Source organism: Rhinolophus sinicus, linkage group LG02 (genome assembly GCF_036562045.2).
Source record: "Rhinolophus sinicus isolate RSC01 linkage group LG02, ASM3656204v1, whole genome shotgun sequence".
NCBI lineage: Eukaryota > Metazoa > Chordata > Mammalia > Chiroptera > Rhinolophidae > Rhinolophus > Rhinolophus sinicus.
This window is the reverse complement of record NC_133752.1, coordinates 44,673,632-44,694,644: the sequence shown is the minus strand read 5'-3', so window position 1 is coordinate 44,694,644 and position 21,013 is coordinate 44,673,632. Positions and strand designations below refer to the sequence as shown.

Here is a 21,013-nt window from a genome sequence, read left to right as displayed (position 1 = left end):
ACTGCCACCCATGGTTATGGGGACCAGCCTGTTCCACATCTCCAGCCCTCCTACCAGTCTCTACATGACTTTTTTTCTGCATATCCATAGTTATAGGATTTATGTTCAGCTACACTTCAGGCGATTCTCAATGGTGGTTGTTCTGTAGTTTAGTTCTAGTTTGGATGTGGTCGTGAGAGAACGCAAGCACAGAGTTTACCTATTCTGCCATAACCCCACCTGGGCATTTCTCTGTAATAAACAACCAACTGACTTAAAGGACCTTGAATTTGTGCTGGACCATATATTTCTCCAGCTGAACATTAACTGCAAGGCAGTTGTTATTGCTTAATCACTACATTCCCATGGTGATTAAAGAACCCTAGGGATTATTTTTAAAAAGATAAGAAATCTGTGACTCTGGCCGCAATCCGCAATGTTCAACAACTAAATCTGGTTATTCTCTAGAGACGTATATTCCAGAGGAGAGTTCACACATTTTAAAAACACTGTTTCACACTGACAGGGTAAAAGACCTCCAAACATCTATACTTTATTCTTTCTCACATAAACACTGACCTAAAATGCACTAACCTTAGGTTGCTAGGAAAATATTCATTGTTCTTTGCAATATAACAAAGTAAATTATTATTTCACATAAAAAAATGTAACTGCAATGTATATTTTTTCAATACTATTGGTTGTTAATTTCATACATTACAAACAAGCAATCAATCAATTTGCTGGGCAACCACTTGAAGCTCTAATGCCACCTCTTGAGTGAGACCAAGGTCAAAAAGTGTCCTTTCTGATTACTTTTGTTTGAATCAAGACTTCAAACATCATTATTACCACTATCCAGAATAATAGTTTACCCTTCACACAGAATGCTGTGCGTGGTTCACATAAAATTATAAATCATCATGATTCCTGGAAAACAGTAAGTGGACATTGAACAGAGAATATGTAGTATCATCTTCAATATGTATATTTAATTTCTTGTGATTCAAATGCATGTTCTAAGCTTATAATAATAGGAATAATAGACTTCAGCTACTATTACTCTTAACTATATAAAATTGTAATATTTGGCCATTTTGAAATAGAAAAATGGCAGTTTTATATGGTTCAACCTAACACTTCTATCCATTTTACCAAGGGACCATGATAATTTAGAAATCTTTCTGTACCAATCTGTTTTTTTTTTTTTTTTTCCTCTCTAAAAAGCAACTGATTATTCTCTTGCCTAGTTCAGATAAAGTTATACTTCGGCCCTGTAATCCTAAAAACTGATCTATGTACACTTCAGTTTTTTATCTATTAATATAAAAGTATGAGAATACCAACTATGCTAATGGGTTCACCATGAGAAACAGATGATTGAGTAACATATTTTTCATATATGCTCCAAATTTGATATAATACAATAAAAAGTCCTGGTTATGAATAAATAAAAAATGATGTAAACTAAAGGATACAAATGACATCAAAAACTTTTATATTTCAATGTTTTGTAAAAAAGCAGGATTAAAAATATAAAGAAAACATAATATTGATAAAATTTTTAAAAAGAATATGTACATGGGAAAAGGCTGGAAGGAAATAGATACATAATTTAAAGTTATAATTTCTAAGTAATAGAACTACTAGGTGATTTTCACTGTATATTTTACAATTTTCCATATTTTTTCAATCTTCTACAATTTTAAGAAACAAAATTACATCAGGAAAAACTGGACTACATGGAAGGATTTGTCATTTTATTAAACAAATGATTCAATATTAAATATTTTAACTATACCCAATAAACCTAAAAGCTCAATGGGAATTTTGTAATCAAGAAAGATATTCTGAAGTTCTGGGAGAACATGTGCATATAATTATCCAGGACAATCTTGAAAAAGAAAAATTAAGTGGAAGAATATGACTTGTGACACTAAAATATAAAGGGTATGATACTAGCACCAGACAAGCAGATAGATCAGTGTAGTAGACTAGAGCTAAGGGAAGGCCAAAATATACTTAAGAAATTGATGTAACATACTTAAGAAATTGAATCACTTGGAAAAGTATGAATTACTCTCGAGATGTTGTTTGGTTACTAGGCTAACTATTTCAGTGAAAAATTACATCCTTAAATTGCATTTTATTCCAAAGTAAATTTCACTGAAATTCAGTATCTAAGTATTAAAAAACTATAAATATAAGATGAAATATAAGATAATATTTAATAACTTTTTGATCCCATATCATACCTTTTCTAAAATAATTTCCACATATATTCAAGATTTAAATACTATAATATGAAATTGCAAAAATATTAAGAGATAATGTAAGTAAATATTCTTATAACCTTGAGGTAGAAAGCCTTTTAAGGGTAACATCAAACTCACACAACCCAAACTGATTAATAAAATTTTTAACTTCTTTGTGGCAGAAAGTATGAATTATAAATTCAAATTTAAGTTATAATCTGTGAGAAATATTTCCAATATGTAACAAAAGATTAATAGTTGTAGTATAAAAGGAAATCTTACAAACCAATTACAAAAAAAAATCACCAGCTTAGAAAAACTGAAAAAAGAACAAAAAAAGAGTAAAAGGCAATTTACAAAAGAAAACTATATGGGGAAAATAGGCTTTTAAATATGACAGACCTCACAGTAACCAAATAAGCAAAGATTTTAAAAGAAATAATATTCACTTATTATAATGCAAATATGAAATAGAATGATAAACCAGTATTGGAGAAGGTATGGGAAAGGGGACACATACATACATTGTTGCTTATGAACTGGTACACCCTTTCCATGAAGAAAAAAAATCTGATATGAATATTCATTGACTAGGCAAATCTACTTCTGAAAGTACAGTGAAGTGTGAAAAATGTATGTTCAAGAATAGTCACTGTAAAGCTGTTTATAGGGGAAACAGTTACTGGTGGTGATTAAGAGCTTGGAGCTGAGGAGCCAGGCTGTCTGGATTCAAAATCCCAATGCTAACCTCTTCCTAATTATGTGACTTTGGGCAATTTAAACTTTCTGTGCTTCAGTTTCTTTATGTGTAAAGTAGAGATAACAATAATACCATAATATCGGCCTCAGAGGGTTTTAAGGATAAAATTATCAAATAAATGAAAAGCACCTAGACCATTGCCAGAACTTAGTAAGCACTCAATAAATATTACCTATTCTTATTGCTGAGGAAAAAAAAATCATGAAAAGCCATTTATAGGGATGGCTTAAATAAAGGATACCAATCAAAAGGTCACAATGCTATGCTATAAATAGAAATGATGACGTAGAATTATATTTATAAGCATGGAAAAATGCCATGATAGATAACACTAAGCTTTAAATAAAGGTTATAATGAAGTATTTTATTACTCCATCTTTAATCAAACATAAATATATACGTGTGTGTGTGAATGTGTGTGTATGTATGTGACTGTATGTGCAAAGACTATGGAAACATGTAAAGTGAAGTGTGTGATCTGAATCTGGGTAGAATTATGGATGATTTTCATTTTCATCTTTATCCTTTTGTTTTTTGGTTTGAAAAATGTTTTTCATAATGAAACAAGTTACTTTTGTAATAAAAAATAAACAGTTACCCATTTTGCAAAAAGGGCAACTAGAAAGTTGATTATCATAGTTACTAGTGACAGTGGATTGTAATACAGAAGCACAGGCTATGAAGTAACCACTGAAAAGGGCTTCAGCAGGATTTATCAGGTAAAGGCCAAACTTTCCAATTACCAATTCTTTATTATGCCAGGTATATGTTTATGGAGGGTGACAATATAAATACAATAGTGTTAAAATTAAAGGAACAAACTGCATTTTATGAACAGATACATTAACAGGTTTAAATATAAGACTATGTGCGACTAGAGTTTGGGTTTGATTTGAAAAATGTCAACTGCCTACGCTTTTTAACCCAAGTTATTCATTTTCAATCCCAAATAAACAACCTAATATTACATCTTAACGTACTAGAAAAAGAAGAAAAAAATGAAGCCCAAAGTCAGCTTAAGGAAGGAAATATAAAAGTTAGAGCAGAATTAAATGAAATAGAGAACAAAAAGACAATACAAAAAAATTAATGCAACACAGACCTGATTCTTTGAAAAGATTAATAAAATTGACAAATCCCTGGCTAGACTCACTAAGGAAAAAAGAGAAAAGACACAAACAAAATCAGACATGAAACAGGAGAAGTTACAACAGATACCACAGAAATACAAACGATTACACAAGAATACTATGAATGACTACATGCCACCAAATTCAATAAGCTACATGAAATGGACAAGTTCTTAGAAATATATAGTCTTCCTAGACTGAATCACAAAGAACTGGAAAACCTAAATAGACGGATCAACAATAAAGAAATTGAAACAATCATCCAAAACCTCCCTAAAAGCAAAAGTCCTGGACTGGATGACTTCACTAGTGAATTCTACCAGACATCCAAAGATGATTTAATACCTGTCTCTCTGAAACTCTTCTCAAAAATTGAAGAAGAGGCAATACTTCCTAACTCATTTTATGAGGCTAACATTACCCTGACACCAAAGCCTGGTAAGAATACACAAAAAAGTAAACTACAGACCAGTATCTCTGATGAATACAGATGCAAAAATTCTAAACAAAATACTAGCAAATCAAACACAACCATACATTAAAAAGATTATATATCACCATTAAATGAGGTCATTCTTGGGGAGCTAGGATGGTTCAACATACTTAAATCATTCAGTGTGATACACCACATAAACAAAAAAAGGATAAAAGTCAATTGACCATATCAATAGATGCAGGAAAAGCATTTGACAAGATACAACATCGATTTGATTAAAACACTTAATAAAATGGGTATAGAAGGAAAGTACCTCAACATAGTAAAGGCCATATATGACAAACCCTCAGCTAATATCACACCTAATGATAAAAAACTGAAAGCTTTTGGTCTAAGATCAGGAAGAAGACAAGGTACCCTCTCATCACTGTTATTCAACATAGTTTTGGAAATCCTAGCCAGTAAATCAGGTAAGAGAAAGAAAAAAAAGGCATCCAAATTGGGAATGAAGAACTCAAACTGTCACTTTTTGCTGACAATCTGATCCTTTACATAGAAAACACTAAAGATTCCACCAAAAAAACTATTAGAAACAATAAACAAATAAAGTTTCAGGAGACAAAATGAATGTACAAAAATCTATTGCATTCCTTTATACCAACCATGAAATTTCATGGAAAAAAATCCATTTGCAATGGCAACAAAAATAATAAAATACCTAGGAATAAACTTAACAAAAGATTTGAAGGACCAAGCTGTCGGAATGGCCAAAATCAATAAATCAACAAACAAGTGTTGGAGAGGATGTGGAGTAAACGGAACCCTCGTGCACTGCTGGTAGGATTGCAAATTGGTACAGCCACGATGGAAAGAGCATGGAGGCACCGAAAAAAAATTAAAAATAGAACTACCTTATGACCCAGGAATTCTAGTCTTGGGTATTTATCCAAAGAAATCTAAAACACTAATTCGAAAAGATATATGCACCCCTATGTTCACTGCAGCACTATTTACAATAGCCAAGATATAGAAACAACCAAAATGCCCATCAATAGACGATTGGATATAGAAGAGGTGGTACATATATACAATGAAATATTACTCTGCAATAACAAGAATGAACTCTTACCATTTGTGACAACATGGATGGACCGGACCTAGAGAGTATTATGCTAAGTAAATTAGTCAGATAGAGAAAGACAAACACTGTATGATTTCATTTATGTGGAATCTAAAACACAAAATAAATGAACAAACAAAACAGAAACAGACTCACAGATACAGAGAACAAACTGATGGTTACTAGATGGGAGAGGGTTTGGGGGACTGAGTATGAAGGGATTAAGAAGTACAAATTGGTAGTTACCAAGAAGTCACGGGTATTTAAAGCACAGTATGGGAGATATAGTCAATGGGATTGTAAAAACTATGTATAGTGTCAGGTGCGTACTGGATTTATCGGAGGGATCACTTCATAAACTATGTAAATGTCTAACCACTATGCTGTATACCTGAAACTAATATAAAACAATACTGAATGTCTGCTATAATAAAAAATAAAGTCACAGGGATGTAAAATATAGCACAGGGAATAAAGACAATAATATTGTAATAACTATGTACAATGTCAGATGTGTAATAGACTTTTTGGGGTTATCATTTTGTGAGGTATATAAATGTCTAATCACTATGTTGGTTTCTACACCTGGAGATATTAAAAAAAAAATGTAAAGAAAACCTGTCCACTGAAAACTACAACACATTCTTAAAAGAAAGTGAAGACAAAGAAATTGCAAGATATTCTGTGTTCATGGATTGGAAGAATCAACATAGTTAAAATGACCATATTACCCAAAGCAATAGATTTTACGCAATCCCCATCAAATTCCCAATGGCATTTTTAAAAGAAATATAACAAAAAAATAATCAGAGTCATATGGAAACACAAAAGACTCCAAACAGCCACAGCAATCCTGAGAAAAAAGAACAAAGCTGGAGATATCACACTCTGTGACTTCAAATTATATGACAAAGTGACAATAATCAAAACACCACGGTATTGGCAAAAAACAGACACACAGACCAATGGAATAGAATTGAAAGCCCAGAAATAAACCCATAAATATGGACAACTGATTTTAGACAAAAGAGCCCGAAACATACAATGAAGAAAAGAAAGCCTCTCCAATAAGTGGTGCTGGGAAAATTGAAAAACCATGTGCAAAAGAATGAAACTAGTTGCTCTGCTACCATATACCAAAATGAACTCAAAATGGACCAAAGATCTAAATGTAAGACCTGAAACCATAAATTGCATAGAGAAAAAGCTTAGCTACTCAACTTATGGACCTTGGTCTGAGGGAGGATTTTATGAACTTGACCTCAAAGACAAAAGAAGTAAAAGCAAAAATAAACAAATGGGACTATATCAAACTAAAAAGCTTCTGCACAAAAAGAATCCATCAACAAAACAAAGAAGTAACCAACCAAATGGGAGAAGATAGTTGAAAATAACGCCTTTGATAAGAGCTCATATCCAAAATACATAATGAACTCATACAATTCAACAATGATAAAACAAACAATTCAATTAAAAAATGGCAGAGGACATGAACAGACACTTCTCCTAAGAAGACATACAAACGGCCAACAGATACATGAACAGATGCTCAACTTCACTATTATGGAAATGCAAATCAAAACCACAATGTGATACCACCTCATACCTATTAGAATGGCTATTATCAACAAATAATAACAAATGTTGGAGAGGTTGTGGGAAAAAAGAAACCCTCGTACACTGCTGGTAGGAATGTAAATTGGTACAGCCACTATGAAAAACAGTATGGCGGTTCCTTAATAAGAATAGGTTTACCAAATGACCCAGTAATCCCTCTTCTGGGTAGATACCCCAAAATTTGAAGAAATTTATCCATAAAGATATACATACCCCTGTGTTCAATGAAGCATTATTCACAGTGGCTAAAACATAGAAACAACTGAAGTGTCCTTTGATAGATGATTGAATAAAGAAGATGTGGTACATACATACAATAGACTATTACTCAGTCATAAGAAAAGACGAAATAGTGCCATTTGTGACAACATGGATGGATAGATTTTAAGAATATCATGCAATCAGATAAAGTTGAGAACCGTATGATTTCACTCATATGTGGGATAGAAAACTGAAAGCAAAACATGAACAAAACAAACAAATAAAAACTCACAGACACAGATAACAGTTTAGTGGTTACCAGAGGGAAAAATGGAAGAGGTGGAGGCAGAGAAGGGTAAAGTGGATCAGATAGTACATGGTGACAGAAGAAAATCTGACTTAGGGTGGTAAACACAAAATGCAATATACAGATGATGTATTAGAGAATTGTACACTTGAAACCTATATAATTTTAATCACCAATGTCACCCTAATAAATTTAATAAAAACAACAACAAAAAACCAAATTAGCTATTTTCCAAAAGTAACATTTGGGCTGTAATCCAAACAAAGCTGCTTAATAGCAGTTAACAGATAAGATGATGGTAACATTGTAAGTTTATGTGTTTACACATCCTACAAATTTAGCTGATCTCATCTCAAATGTACTGATGTGTGTACCTAATTATACACACACACACACACACACACACACACACACACACAGTGACCCTGCAACTACAGGTTACAAGTAGGTGATTTGTTATGATTAATTTACTGTGCTATTTTTCTGCAAGATTTGAAGGAGGCCAACAGCAGCTTTAAAACATTTTTTAATGATACCTCTGGACAAAAATGTAACATCTTGGAAAGAAGCACATGTGGAAAGCTTTATCACTAAAAATCGAAATTTGATTCATCTCTTTAAGCTTTGGAAATACCTATAATATTATTATATTACTGATTAGCATGAAACACTTATCTGAAAAGATAGGATTAATTTACAGATCTCTAGACAAAGGAAAAAAAGCAAAGGAAGCAAAGAAATGAAGCAGAATTTTATCAAAATGGCTTACTCATCAGTAGCAATTAGCAGGTTTAATTATTAGAGACTAAAATTTGATTTCATTGATATTATTAAATGGTGCAAATTAAGTGTGTACAACAGGTTTAAAGCAAAGTGACAAGAATATTAACAAACGAAAAAAGTATCTCACCTAAAGGTCCTTAGGGAGTCTTTGGTTTCATCAATGTTATTTAACAAATTTTTAAATTAACTCCAAATAACAGTAAATACAAATATTTAGATTTTTCTAATATTACTGTCCGCTTCAAAGACTGTTTTGTCAAAGAAAACCTCAAATCCAAAGGAGTCACATAATCATATTGGGAAGTTTAACATTTAAAGTGGAGTTGCTTTTTATGAGAAAATTAAGTTTCAAAGTCAAGATATGAAATGAAAAATCATTCATAGCTAACATTATCCTTTAAAATTCTTAGAGTACAACATATCTCACCATATCCTAAGAAAATAGGTTTCCCTCCTGTATTTGAACACTCCTGTGTGTCCTTAGGTGTACACTGTGTTAGAGCAGTTTTCCAAGTAAACAGAGACTGACTAAGGATGAGGATGTCGGTGCATTCTTTTGGAAGCAGGACTGCAGGGCAGCGTGGGTGAGGAAAGGAGGCAAGTGGGGATGTGAAACAATGTAAATGTACATAGCTATTTCACAAAGAACCCCAAAGACAAACAACAGTTGGCTTGACAGATGCTTTATTTGGCAGTCTAGAATTCACCAGATGGACTGCAAGAATTAGCCATGAGATGGAGTATTTCATGGATGAGAAAAGAAGGGAAACACCTTGCTTCCTCCTGACTCCTATTTCCCATTGTCAAAGTTCACTCAGAGGGATTTAACTGCTCTAGACTTCCAGATTGCCTTACCTAGCTCCTCTGACAGCCAATCAGGAATTCAGATCCTAGTTCAGGGTACAAAAGTGATGGGGGAAGTCAGAAACTCTGGGCAGGTGGCCGGTTAACCCAGCTGCAAGGGAGCAGCTAAGCAGAAGGATCCAGCATTCCCAAGGATGGTGAGATGTCAGTCCCTGGCGGCAGATTAGTGCCAAAGCAATCTGAGTAAGTCATAAGATTTGTTTCTGGTACAAGTATTAAGTTGAAGAAGTTGGTTTATATTTAAAGTTTTATTGGACAAGAAAAACATTTTTTCCAGTATGGAGGTATCTCAAACTACCTTATGATCCAGCAATTCCATTCCTCAGTATCTATCGGGAGAAATCCAAAACTCTAATTCAAAAAAATTTATGCATCCCTATGTTTATTGCAGCACTATACACAATAGCCAAGACATGGAAACAACCGAAATGCCCATCGGTAGACGACTGGATTAAGAAATTGTGGTACATTTACACAATGGAGTATTACACAGCCATAAAGAAGAATGAAATCTTACCATTTGCAACAATATGGATGGGCCTAGAGAACATTATGCTAAGTGAAATAAGTCAGAGAAAGACAAATACCACATGATCTCACTTATAAGTGGAATCTAAAGAAAATGATAAATGAATGAACTAATCAGACACATTCTCAGAGACATAGAGGAAAAACTGAAGGTTGCTAGATGGGAGGGGGTGTGGGGATAGGGAGAAGGTGAGGGGATTAGAAAGCACAATCGGTAACCACAAGATTGCCATGGGAATATGAAAGTCAATTTGGGGAATGTAATCAATAATGTTGTAAAGATTTTGTAGGGTATCCAATGGACACTTGTCCCATTAGGGAGACTACCTGAGGAATGATGGAGATGCCTGATCACTGCACTGTACATCTGAAGCTGAAGCTGAACAATAATGAATGTCAACTACAATTTTGTGTGCATATATATATAGTTACAAGAAGTGGAGTACAGCATTAGGAATAGAGACAGTGGAAATGTAATGGCTGTATATGATGTCAGAGAGGTAGTAGATGGGGGGGAGAGGGGTTATCACTGTGTGAGGGATATAAATGATAAATGTTTAACTATTACATTGTTTTGTACACCTGAAACTAACAAAAAATTATTTTTATTTGCATATTTAATACTGTAAGAAGTTTATACTATATGTTAGAAGAAAGTGAAAGCTAAGACAACTGAAGTAAGAAGAATCTCTCATCTCATGTTTCTAAGGAGTCCACTTCATTATGTGGTATGATGGGCTAAATCTATAAAACCTGACCTTTCCCTTAATGCAACTTTAAATGTATTTAGTTAAATGCACATGTATTCCAACACTACTCTACCAGCTGTCTATTGTGCACCCAGACTTTCTCTTACAGCCTTGCTGAAGATTCAAAGAAAGCTCTGTAGGACCCATTTCATAGAAAATTTAACAGAAAAATAAAGACTGCAAACAGTCATACCTAACAAGTGGCAGAACAAGGACTAGACTAACTTTTTAAAAATTATGTCAGGCTATTCAAAACCACTGAAAATCTAGTACCCATTTCAATAACTATCAAAACTTGGGGAGAGCAATTCCGGCTAATCTCTCACAATAGTATTCTTCAAGAGAATTTTTAGTTATCTTAGAAACTGGGATATTAGGAATTTCTTTAGAAAAATCAAATAGAACATATACAGGTTATAGTCTAAAGTTTGCTGAACTTTTTCATAGAAAAATACTTATTACTGTGCCATAGTATATTATAAAAGCATTATTATAACATTGTTATAGAAATGTAGTGGACTCTGTGAGGTGCCACTCAGATGACGCCTTCATGCTGGAAGTATTTATTACTCCACTTGCTGAGAGTGTTGTCTGCTCATGGCTCATAATTGAGCTATCTCCCAAGCTACACCACCTCCTGGGCACAACTCCTTTCCAATGACTTAAGGGAATGGGATAAAAGAACCAATCTCCTTGACTCAATTTGGGATATCTCTAAAAGGCCATCCCAGCTGCTAAGTAACTCGGACTGAATAAGGCCTTTTTTACAACTTCATGAAGGTTCACCTTCTTCTGTCTAATCCTGCTTCCCTCTATTCTTTACAGGTATGGTTCCAAGGAGCAGTACCCAATAAAACTCCTGCTTGAAAACTTTAGTCTCAGGGTTTGTATCTTGGACAATCCAAACCATGACAAGAAGTGAAAGTGATGTGACAAAATCATACTGGAAGAAAAATTAAGAGTTTCAAATGTGTTTATTAGGGAGAAAAGAGACTGAAATGAAATATCCAACATGGAAACAAATCCCTGAGAACCTGATAGGAAAATGGGCAAAAGAACAAACACACCAAGAGAAGGAAAGGCAATTGACCCTTAAACAGAAGTAAAGATGTTCAACTTCATTCATAATAAAATAAATGCAAATTAAAACTATGTTAGTACAAGCAATGAACAATCGAAAAATAAAATTAAGAAAACAATTATATTTAGAATAGGAATCAAAAGAATAAAATATTTAAGAATGGATTTAACAGAATATAAAACCTGTATTCTGAAAACTACAAAACATTGGTGAAAGAAATTAAAGACATAAGTAATTGGAAAGACATCCCATGTTCATGGATTGGAGATTTAATATTAAGATGGTGACAGACTCATCTACAGACTCAACAGAATCTTATCAAAATATCTGCTGGTTTTATCTCAGAAATGTGGAAGCTGATTCTAAAACTCATATGGAAATGCAAGGGACCTATAATAGCTGAAATAATCTTGAAAAAGACAAACCAAGTTGGAAGACTTAAACTTCCTAATTTCAAAACTTACTAAAAAGCTACAGTAATCTAGACCGTGTGGTACTGGCATAAGGATACATATATAGATCAATGAAATAAAAGCGAGAGTCCATAAATAAACCCTAACACTTATTGTCAGTTAATTTTCAACAAGACTGCTAAAATAATTCAATGTGGAAAAATAGATGGTACAACAAATGGTACAAGGATAGTTGCACATCCACAGGTAGAGGAATCAAGTTGGACTCTTTCCTTATACCCTACAAAAATTAACTCCAAATTAACTTCATAAACCTAAATGCAGGAGTTTAAACTATGAAACTCTTAGAAGAAAATATCTTCACAAGTTAGGCAAAGCCTTCTTAGGTACAACACCAAAAGCATAAGTGACACACAAAAAAAGATATATTGAACTTCACCAAATTGAAAAAAACACTGTACTTGAAAGGACATGATCAAGAAAATAAAAAGGCAATTAATAGAATGGAGAAAATACCTCTAAATCCTGTATTTAATAAGGGACTTAGATCCAAAATATATAAAGGACTCTTAAAACTTAATAATAAAGCCGAAAAACCCAATTAAAAAATGGGCAGAGACTCTGAATACAAATTTCTCTAAAGATATACAAATGACTAATAAGCATATAAGATATTCAATATCATTAGTAATCAGGTAAATGCATATCAAACACAATGAGATACCACTCACCATGGAAATTCCAAAATCCCTCTTAAAGAGAAAATGTAATAGAAAAATGGAGGAAGACAAGAAGGAGCCACACAAAAACCAGAAACAAACTCATGTATGTGTGAGAAGTTAATATGTGATAGAGTTGGCCTTGTAAATTAGCAAGGAGATACACTCCTGAATGAATGGTTGGGCAAAAATTAGCTATCCAATTGAAGAAAAATCCACTGGATACATACATGATATATAGAAAATAAATTTAGATAAAGTAAAAGCTAATAATAAAGAGCTACAAATATAACACAAGAAAAATATGTGTAGTGTAACACCTTTATGATACTATTAAGACAATATTATTAAGCAAGACATAAATCTCCCTGTAAACAAAAAAGGGGATGAGTAGACACATTAATGCAAATTAAAATTTTAAGAAATATGAAAAATCACCATAAATAAAGTTAAAGGCAAACAACAGGAGAAAATTTTCACAATTTTTATAACAGACAAAAGATTTCTTTCTAGAAGACCTAATGAACTCCCACACAGAATGTAAATTGGCACAACCACTATGGGAAACAGTATAGAGGTCCCTTAAAAAATTAACAATAGAACTACTGTAAGATCTAGCAATTACAATTCTGGGTATTTATCTGAATAAAACACAAAAACACTAATTCAAAAAGATGTATGCACTCTTATGTTCACTGCAGTTACAATAGCCAAGGTATGGAAACAGTTTAAGTGTCTATTAATGGCTGAATGGACAAAGAAGATGTAGGGTACATATACACAACGGAATATTCTTCAGCCATAAAAAATAAAATCTTGCCATTTGTGACAACATGGAGAGAACTTGAGGGCATTACGCTAAGTGAAATAAGTCACAGAGAGACAAATACTGCATTATTGCACTTATATGTGGAATCTAAAAATCAAAACAAATTAACAAACAAAACAAAATAGATACAAAGAACAGACTGGTGGTTGCCAGAGGGGAGGGGGAATAGGAGGTGGGTGAAATGGGTGAAGGGTATCAAGAGGTACAAGCTTCCAATTATAAAATAAATAAGTCATAGGATGTTATGTACATCATGGTGACTATAGTCAATAATCTTTCATTGAATATTTGAAAGTTGCTAAGAGAATAAAGCTTAAAAATCTCATCATAAAATAAAAAATAACTTTGCATGGTGACAGATGGTAACTACACTTATTGTGGTGATTATTTCATAATGTATACAAACATTGAATCATTATGCTGTACACCTGAAACTAATATGTAATGCATCATTACACTTCAATAAAAAAAATCCCACAAAGCAATAAGAAAGAACCAAAAATAAAAGATAAAATAAAAAAAGACATACACAATATATGAACAGAGGTACAGAGAAACACAAATACTAACGATCCCCCACCAAAATCTACAAATATATTCAACTTCACAAAAAATTAGGATATCATCTTTTCCCCATTAGATTAACAAGAATTTAAAAATTTGATTAACAGTCATCATAACAAGGTTACAGGGAAATGAGTATTCTTATACAACAATTGGGGAAACATAAATTGTTACAGCCTTATGAAGGGTACCACACATTAATTTAAAAATGTGTAAACGCTTCAGCCAAGCAATTCCACTACTACCTAGGTTATCTATTCTAAAGAAATAGTTGCAGATGTACACAAAAGTCACATTCAGGATGTTCACTGCAACTCTGTTTTAACATAAAAAATTTGACAAAAACATCAATGCTCATCAATAGAGGGATAAACAAGCTAGGGTAAATTCACACTATTCAATACTTAAAAAAGAATGATGTATACAAATATACTGACATTACATGTTCTAGTGCTAACATAAAAACAATCAAGCTTCACAATATATACATCATGATCCAATTTATATTTAAAAATGGATTTATGGCTGTGTCCAGAAAGAAGGATGGAATGAGATATACATACATATATCTAGGGAAGAAAGGCTAGAATGGGAGGGACTAATGGAAGATACTTTAAGTCTACATACCTCTATATTGTTTGAATATTTTACAACGATAATACTACTATCTGATCATCTAAATTTAATAAACCTGTAACTGGATGTGCATATTGAAAACCTATTAATTAAGAGTCACCTACGACAAGCATTCAGAACACCAATCATATATACTTGGTGTACTTATTTACATTTTTATTGTTATATATTTCATAGTCAGTATCATTTTATATCTAACACTTTCAAAACTTATTTTATGAAGATATCCCTTTATTTATTAGAAATAAATCTTCCCTATCTATTGACTATACAATGTATTCACCTTAGTTATTAAGAAAAGTACTTTCTATGTCTTTTAGTGGTTCATAGTAAGATTATTCTTGTATGGCAGCTTTCCATTGATCATCTTTATAACATATATGAGGTTGGACAATTAAAGTCACAAACATCCTAGAAAAAGTGCTACATACAGCTCATTGCTGAATATCAATGAGAAAAGTACCTAGTGGTGACTTCTTTATCCATAAGTTTAGAAATACATACCAATTGGTAGATTACAACAATGTGAATGTACTTAATGCCATTGAACTATAGTTAAAATAGTTAAAATGGTAAATTTTGTTATATTTTACCACAATAAAAAAATTTTTAAAGCCATACTAATTAGTACAATCTACAATAAGAACTCATTTCTTATTTGATATTTCAATTGACGAACTGAAGTAGGTTACCAGATATTCTAGATCAAGCCCAATCCAACAAGTCAGCAATGAGGTATGGATCTGTGTGTTATTATTAAATAAGTATTCTATTTACAAACTCATTTCACCTCTTCTAGAATCTGGGGTTGCAAAATTGATAAATAGTTTTCTACTTACCTTTACTTCTTACATGTAAGTCACCAGAGGTTTACTGTGCAGATAGGAGTAAAAAGAACAAATACAGCTTTTTTTTTTTTTTTTTTTTTTTTTTTTTTTTTTTTTTACCACAGAGCTCCTAAATAGGAAATTAGTGGAGTTTGTGTTTGAGACATTTACTCATGAAACCCTAACATATCCTGTGCAATGTCATATTTAAAATTTAAATCTCTAAGGTTATAATGGGACAGTTTTTAACATACAACTTCTCCCCAGAGTAGGTTGCGAATGTCCTAGAAACCTGCAGCCACTATGATCTAAGCCAGAGTTTATATGTAGGCAGTCATTCTGGGGACTGTAAAATTACTAGTTCTGGGCAGCTGAATGTGTCTGTAAATTAATAGAGTACATAAGCAAATACACTACTAAAAAAAAAATTTGCTGAGAATTTCCAAGATTTTTAAAATTGTGAGTGTTCTCTCTCTCTCTTTATAACTAGAAAGAATGTGGTTGATATCAGCGGGGATTAATGGGAGATTTATTAAATTAAAAGCAAAGTCCCTGGATTGCAAGATCACATTTCACGTAGTAAAAGGCTTTAAGGAAAAAGGGAAAATATAAAACTTTACAAAAGTTCTTCTAGCTAGTGATATAACACCCACAGTGGAAACTAGTTTATTTCTAGTCTAGTTTATTCCTAGAAAGTAAATAAATGTACCTGAGATTACATTTTTCTGTCATTGATATATTCTGCTTGTAATTTTCCATCTAGTAGCAATGATTTTTACTTTATCACTATTTAAAAAATTATGCACTATTATATTTTTTCTCTTTCTGCTAATCAATGTTTCAGATTAGATTTTTTTTTAATACCCTATTTGGTGAAAGTAAAACATTTCCAGAATTTTAAATAAGGTTGTCTGAAATATTACAAATTACAGTTTCATAAAAAGGCCTATCTGCTTTCTTCAAAATTGGGACAAAAACAAGGCTAAAATGCCCAATAGCCAGATGGAACTTCTCCAACTTAAACTGGTTGACTTTTCAGTTTGAAATATTCTTCTGTATCCCAGTAATTTCAGGCAGTGGTAAAGGAAAAGGAATATGTGATGATATTAAAAGAAAAACGGCATCAACTTACTGAAAGCAATTGGGTCCAAATACAGTGGCAAGATTGTGGACGTTCATGCGATTCTGCACTTGGTGCTTGGCTACTTTTGTCAAGAACTGGCACAGGTACTTGAGGAGGTCATAGTGGGTGTCTGGCAGCTCTTTTAGTAGGTCTCTTAAACTACTCTCCTGAGCATCATGTCTGTCATCTGAAAAGAAAAATAAACAATGTTCTCAGGCATATTTCATAATAACAGTAACTAAAGCACACAGGTATATTAAATTCTAACATTTTATTCAGGGAAAAACAAAATCCTAAAGACAGGTATGTCATCAAAAAAGAGGCACTTTACAGGAGGCCAAAGGCCTTCATCCCATCCTTGCTGAAGAGAAGCTGCAGTAAAACTGCTGCCAAAGAAATGCAAATAGGATGTTAAGACCCCTGAGCATTTAGAGGGAAAGTCTCTGAGGGTGACCTCTCCCACTGTATTCCATCAACAAGCTGAACTGAACCCGGGACGAAAATTACAAATATGTGCCAGGATCATTAATTTGTATTTCTGTTTTTTGTGTTTTTTCTTTCTGTCTCTTTCTTTTCACTGCCTGCATTACAAGTAAGAAATTGATAAATACTTACTGATTTTTATTTTTAAAGTACCGTAAAAAAGATAAAGTGACATATATGTGTACCCACTATCCATAATTAATAAATGTTAACATTTTACTAAAAAAAAGAAAAAAAGAAAAGGACACTTTTGCTTTTTCTTTGCTCCTTAAGCGTTCAACTTTTTTTGAATGTTAAAGAATTCCTGACTTATTCAAGATATCCTGACAACCAAGAGCTTTATTCGCTGCATAAAATGGGTTCAAGTGTGTCTTTTCTTGCCCAAAATTAAGACAATGGTTGGGTTTTTATCTACATTTGAATCTTCCATTTGATTTTTGTGTTCAAGTTTGTTAAAAACAAGAATTTCTAATTAGAATAAAATGTGATACAAGAGACCTTCCTGAGTCACCATGAGCAACATTGAACTTAGTGATCAGGCATCTGTGCACAGAGAAAACTGGAAAGCTTTATTTTCTATATAGCCTTTTAATCTCACATATTGTAGAGTTTAGAACTTGATACATGCCTCTCATATAAAACCCTAATAACCTTGTATATAGCCCAAAATATCTAACAATGTTTTGAAATTCACAGGCAGACATATGAAAAGTTTTCCCTCAATTCTCAAAGATTTGTTCATTTTGTCAATATTTAAAACCCAATCAAGTTGCTATCGTTAAGTCATTCTGTACACTACTTTCTATTAGAGAAAAATTCACATCTTTTTTAGCAACTATTTTTTGGGAATAATCACAGTCCATCCTTTAGACAGATGCCAAAGAGAATGAAAACTTAATCCAGTTATAACTAATACACATCAGCTTCTTTAATTTAGATAGGTCAGCTGCTTTAGCCTGTCAAGTGAATGAGAAACAGAAAGTGAGGCAAATGAGATGCAGAAGATTAGTCAGTGTTACAAAATAAATGAGCAATCTGATGCCACTGCAGGGAGTGAACACACACAGAACAGCACATAAAGTGCCACTGAGCGCTGCAGAGCACAGGATAAGAGCCCAGGCTCAGGAGTCACTTCCTGGGTGACGATCCTGGTTCTGCACCTACTACAGTAGTCCCTCCTTACCCACCATATCCCTTTCCCCAATTTCAGTTACCTGAGGTCAACCATGGTCCCAAAATATTAGATGGAAAATTCCAGAAATAAGTAATTCATAAGTGTTAAATTGCGTGCTTGTCTGAGCACTGTGAAGAAATCTCACGCCATCCCGCTCCATCCTGTCCGGGATGTAAATCATGCCTTTGTCCAGCGTCTCCACTCTGTAGACGCTCCCTGCCCATTAGTCACTGAGTTAAGCCCCCTTGGTTATCAGATCCACTATCATTGCTTGTGTTCAAGTCACCCTTATTTTACTTAATGATAGTCCCAAAGTGCAAGAGTAGTGATGCTGGCAATTTGGATATGCCAATAGGAGCCTATAAAGTGTTTCCGTTAAGTGAAAAGGTGAAAGTTCTGGACTTCATAAGGAAAAAAGAAAAATTGTATGCTGAGGATACTAAGGTCTATAGTAAGAACGAGTCTCCTATCCCCAAAATTGTTAAAATGAAAAATAAATTTGTGCTAGTTTTCCTGTCACACCTCAAATTGCAAAAGTTAGGGCCCCGCTGAATGGTAAGTACTTAGATAAGGTGTAAAGGTATTAAATTTGTGGGTAGAAGACATGAACAGAAAACATGTTCCAATTGAAAGCAACATGTTATACCAGAAAGCAGTGAGCCTGGACAGGCACTGTAGCAGGGCATTCCCTGAAACAAATGACATTAAGCCATTTACTACAACTAAGGGATGGTTACAGATTCAGAAATAGGTTTGAACTAAAATGTATAAAAATGACTGGAGAGAGATCACAATTTACAGACATTTTATTACAGTGTTATAATTGTTCCTTTTCATTATTACTTTTGTTAATATCTTACTGTGCCTAATTTATAAATTAAACTTTACTAGATGTATGTATGTATAGGAAAAAAACATAGTCTATATAGGGTTTGGTACTATCCGTGGTTTCAGGCATCCACTGGGGGTCCAGGAATGTATCCTACACAGATAAGAGGGGGCACAACTGTACCTATGTGACATTAGATTCATTACTAAATTCTGTTTCCTTATTTGTAAATGGTAATATTAACTATCTCATAGGGTTGTGGTGAGAATTAAATGAGTTGACAATTGTAAACTACTTAAAACAGAGTGAGTGGCTGACACATATTAAGTGCTATTAAAGTATTTGTTAAATAAACAAAATAACTCCAATTTACTCCAAAGTAAACTGCCTTAATTTGGTTTTGTGAGTGCACTGAGGTTTTAATGAAATGCCTTTTTATATGAGGCCATTTCAAATTTATGACTGTTAGAATAAGTGCTGCTCACCAAAATGTATTAATTTCAATCATTTTTAGAATTGTTTTGGAGAACATGCTATTTATAATTAGAATTATTATTTCTTACTGATCAAAAACAATTTTATCGAATAAACAATATAATCCTTAGAGTGAAATAAATTTATTGATATTAGAAGTTCTTCATAATAATATAAATTACCTTTACATGGTTTTTCATAGAGAAAACCCTAAAGATTCTAAACAAAAAAAAAAACAACTTTGAGATACAATAAACAAACACAGTAAAGTTTCAGGAAACAAAATCAATGTATAAAAATCCATTGTGTTCCTATATACCAACAATGAAGTTATAGAAAAATGGAAAAAACAATTCCACTTGCAACTGTAACAAAAAGTATAAAATAACTAGGAATAAACTTAACAAAAGATGTAAAGGACTTATATATAGAAACTATAATACATTATTAAAAGAAATTTAAGAAGACACAAAGAAATGGAAAGATATTCTTTGTTCATGGATTGGAGGACTCAACATAATTAAAATGGCCATATTATCCAAAGCTATATGCAGATTTAATGCAATCCCATCAAATTCTCAATGACATTTTTTAAAGAAATAGAACAAAGAAAATCATCAAATTTATGGAACCACAAAAGATCCTTAATAACCTTCCTGAGAAAAAAGAATAAAGTCAGAGGTATCACATTCTCTGTCTTCAAATTATACTACAAATTGAAAATAATCAAAACAGCACGGTACTGACAGAAAAACAGACATACAGACCAATGGAACAGAACTGAAAGCCCAGAAATAAATCCACAGATATGGGCAAATAATTTTTGACAAAAGAGCCAAAAACATACAATGGAGAAAAGAAATCCTCGTCAATAAATGATGCTGGGAAAATTGAGAAACCACATGCAAAATAAATAAACTAGACTGTTATTTGTCACCATACACCAAAATTAACTCAAAATGGATCAAAGATCTATATATAAGACCTGAAACAATATTTGCATAAAAGAAAACATAGGTACTAAACTTATGGACCTTGGTCTTGGAAAAGATTTTATGAATTTGACCCAAAGGCAAGGGAACTAAAAACAAAAATAAATGAATGGGACTATATCAAACTAAAAAGCTTCTGC

General features: G+C 32.9%; 1 protein-coding gene across 5 annotated transcripts in view; it reads right to left on the bottom strand.

Moving 5' to 3' along the window:
• Positions 1-21,013, bottom strand: part of FAM13A (family with sequence similarity 13 member A) — a 284,430-nt gene that overhangs the window by 204,140 nt on the left and 59,277 nt on the right. For all 5 annotated transcript variants that reach the window (XM_019741111.2, XM_074323597.1, XM_019741109.2 and 2 more), the window contains exon 4: positions 16,931-17,108. In XM_019741111.2, the coding sequence (XP_019596670.2) occupies positions 16,931-17,108 (178 nt within the window). The remainder of the gene's footprint in view (positions 1-16,930; positions 17,109-21,013) is intronic.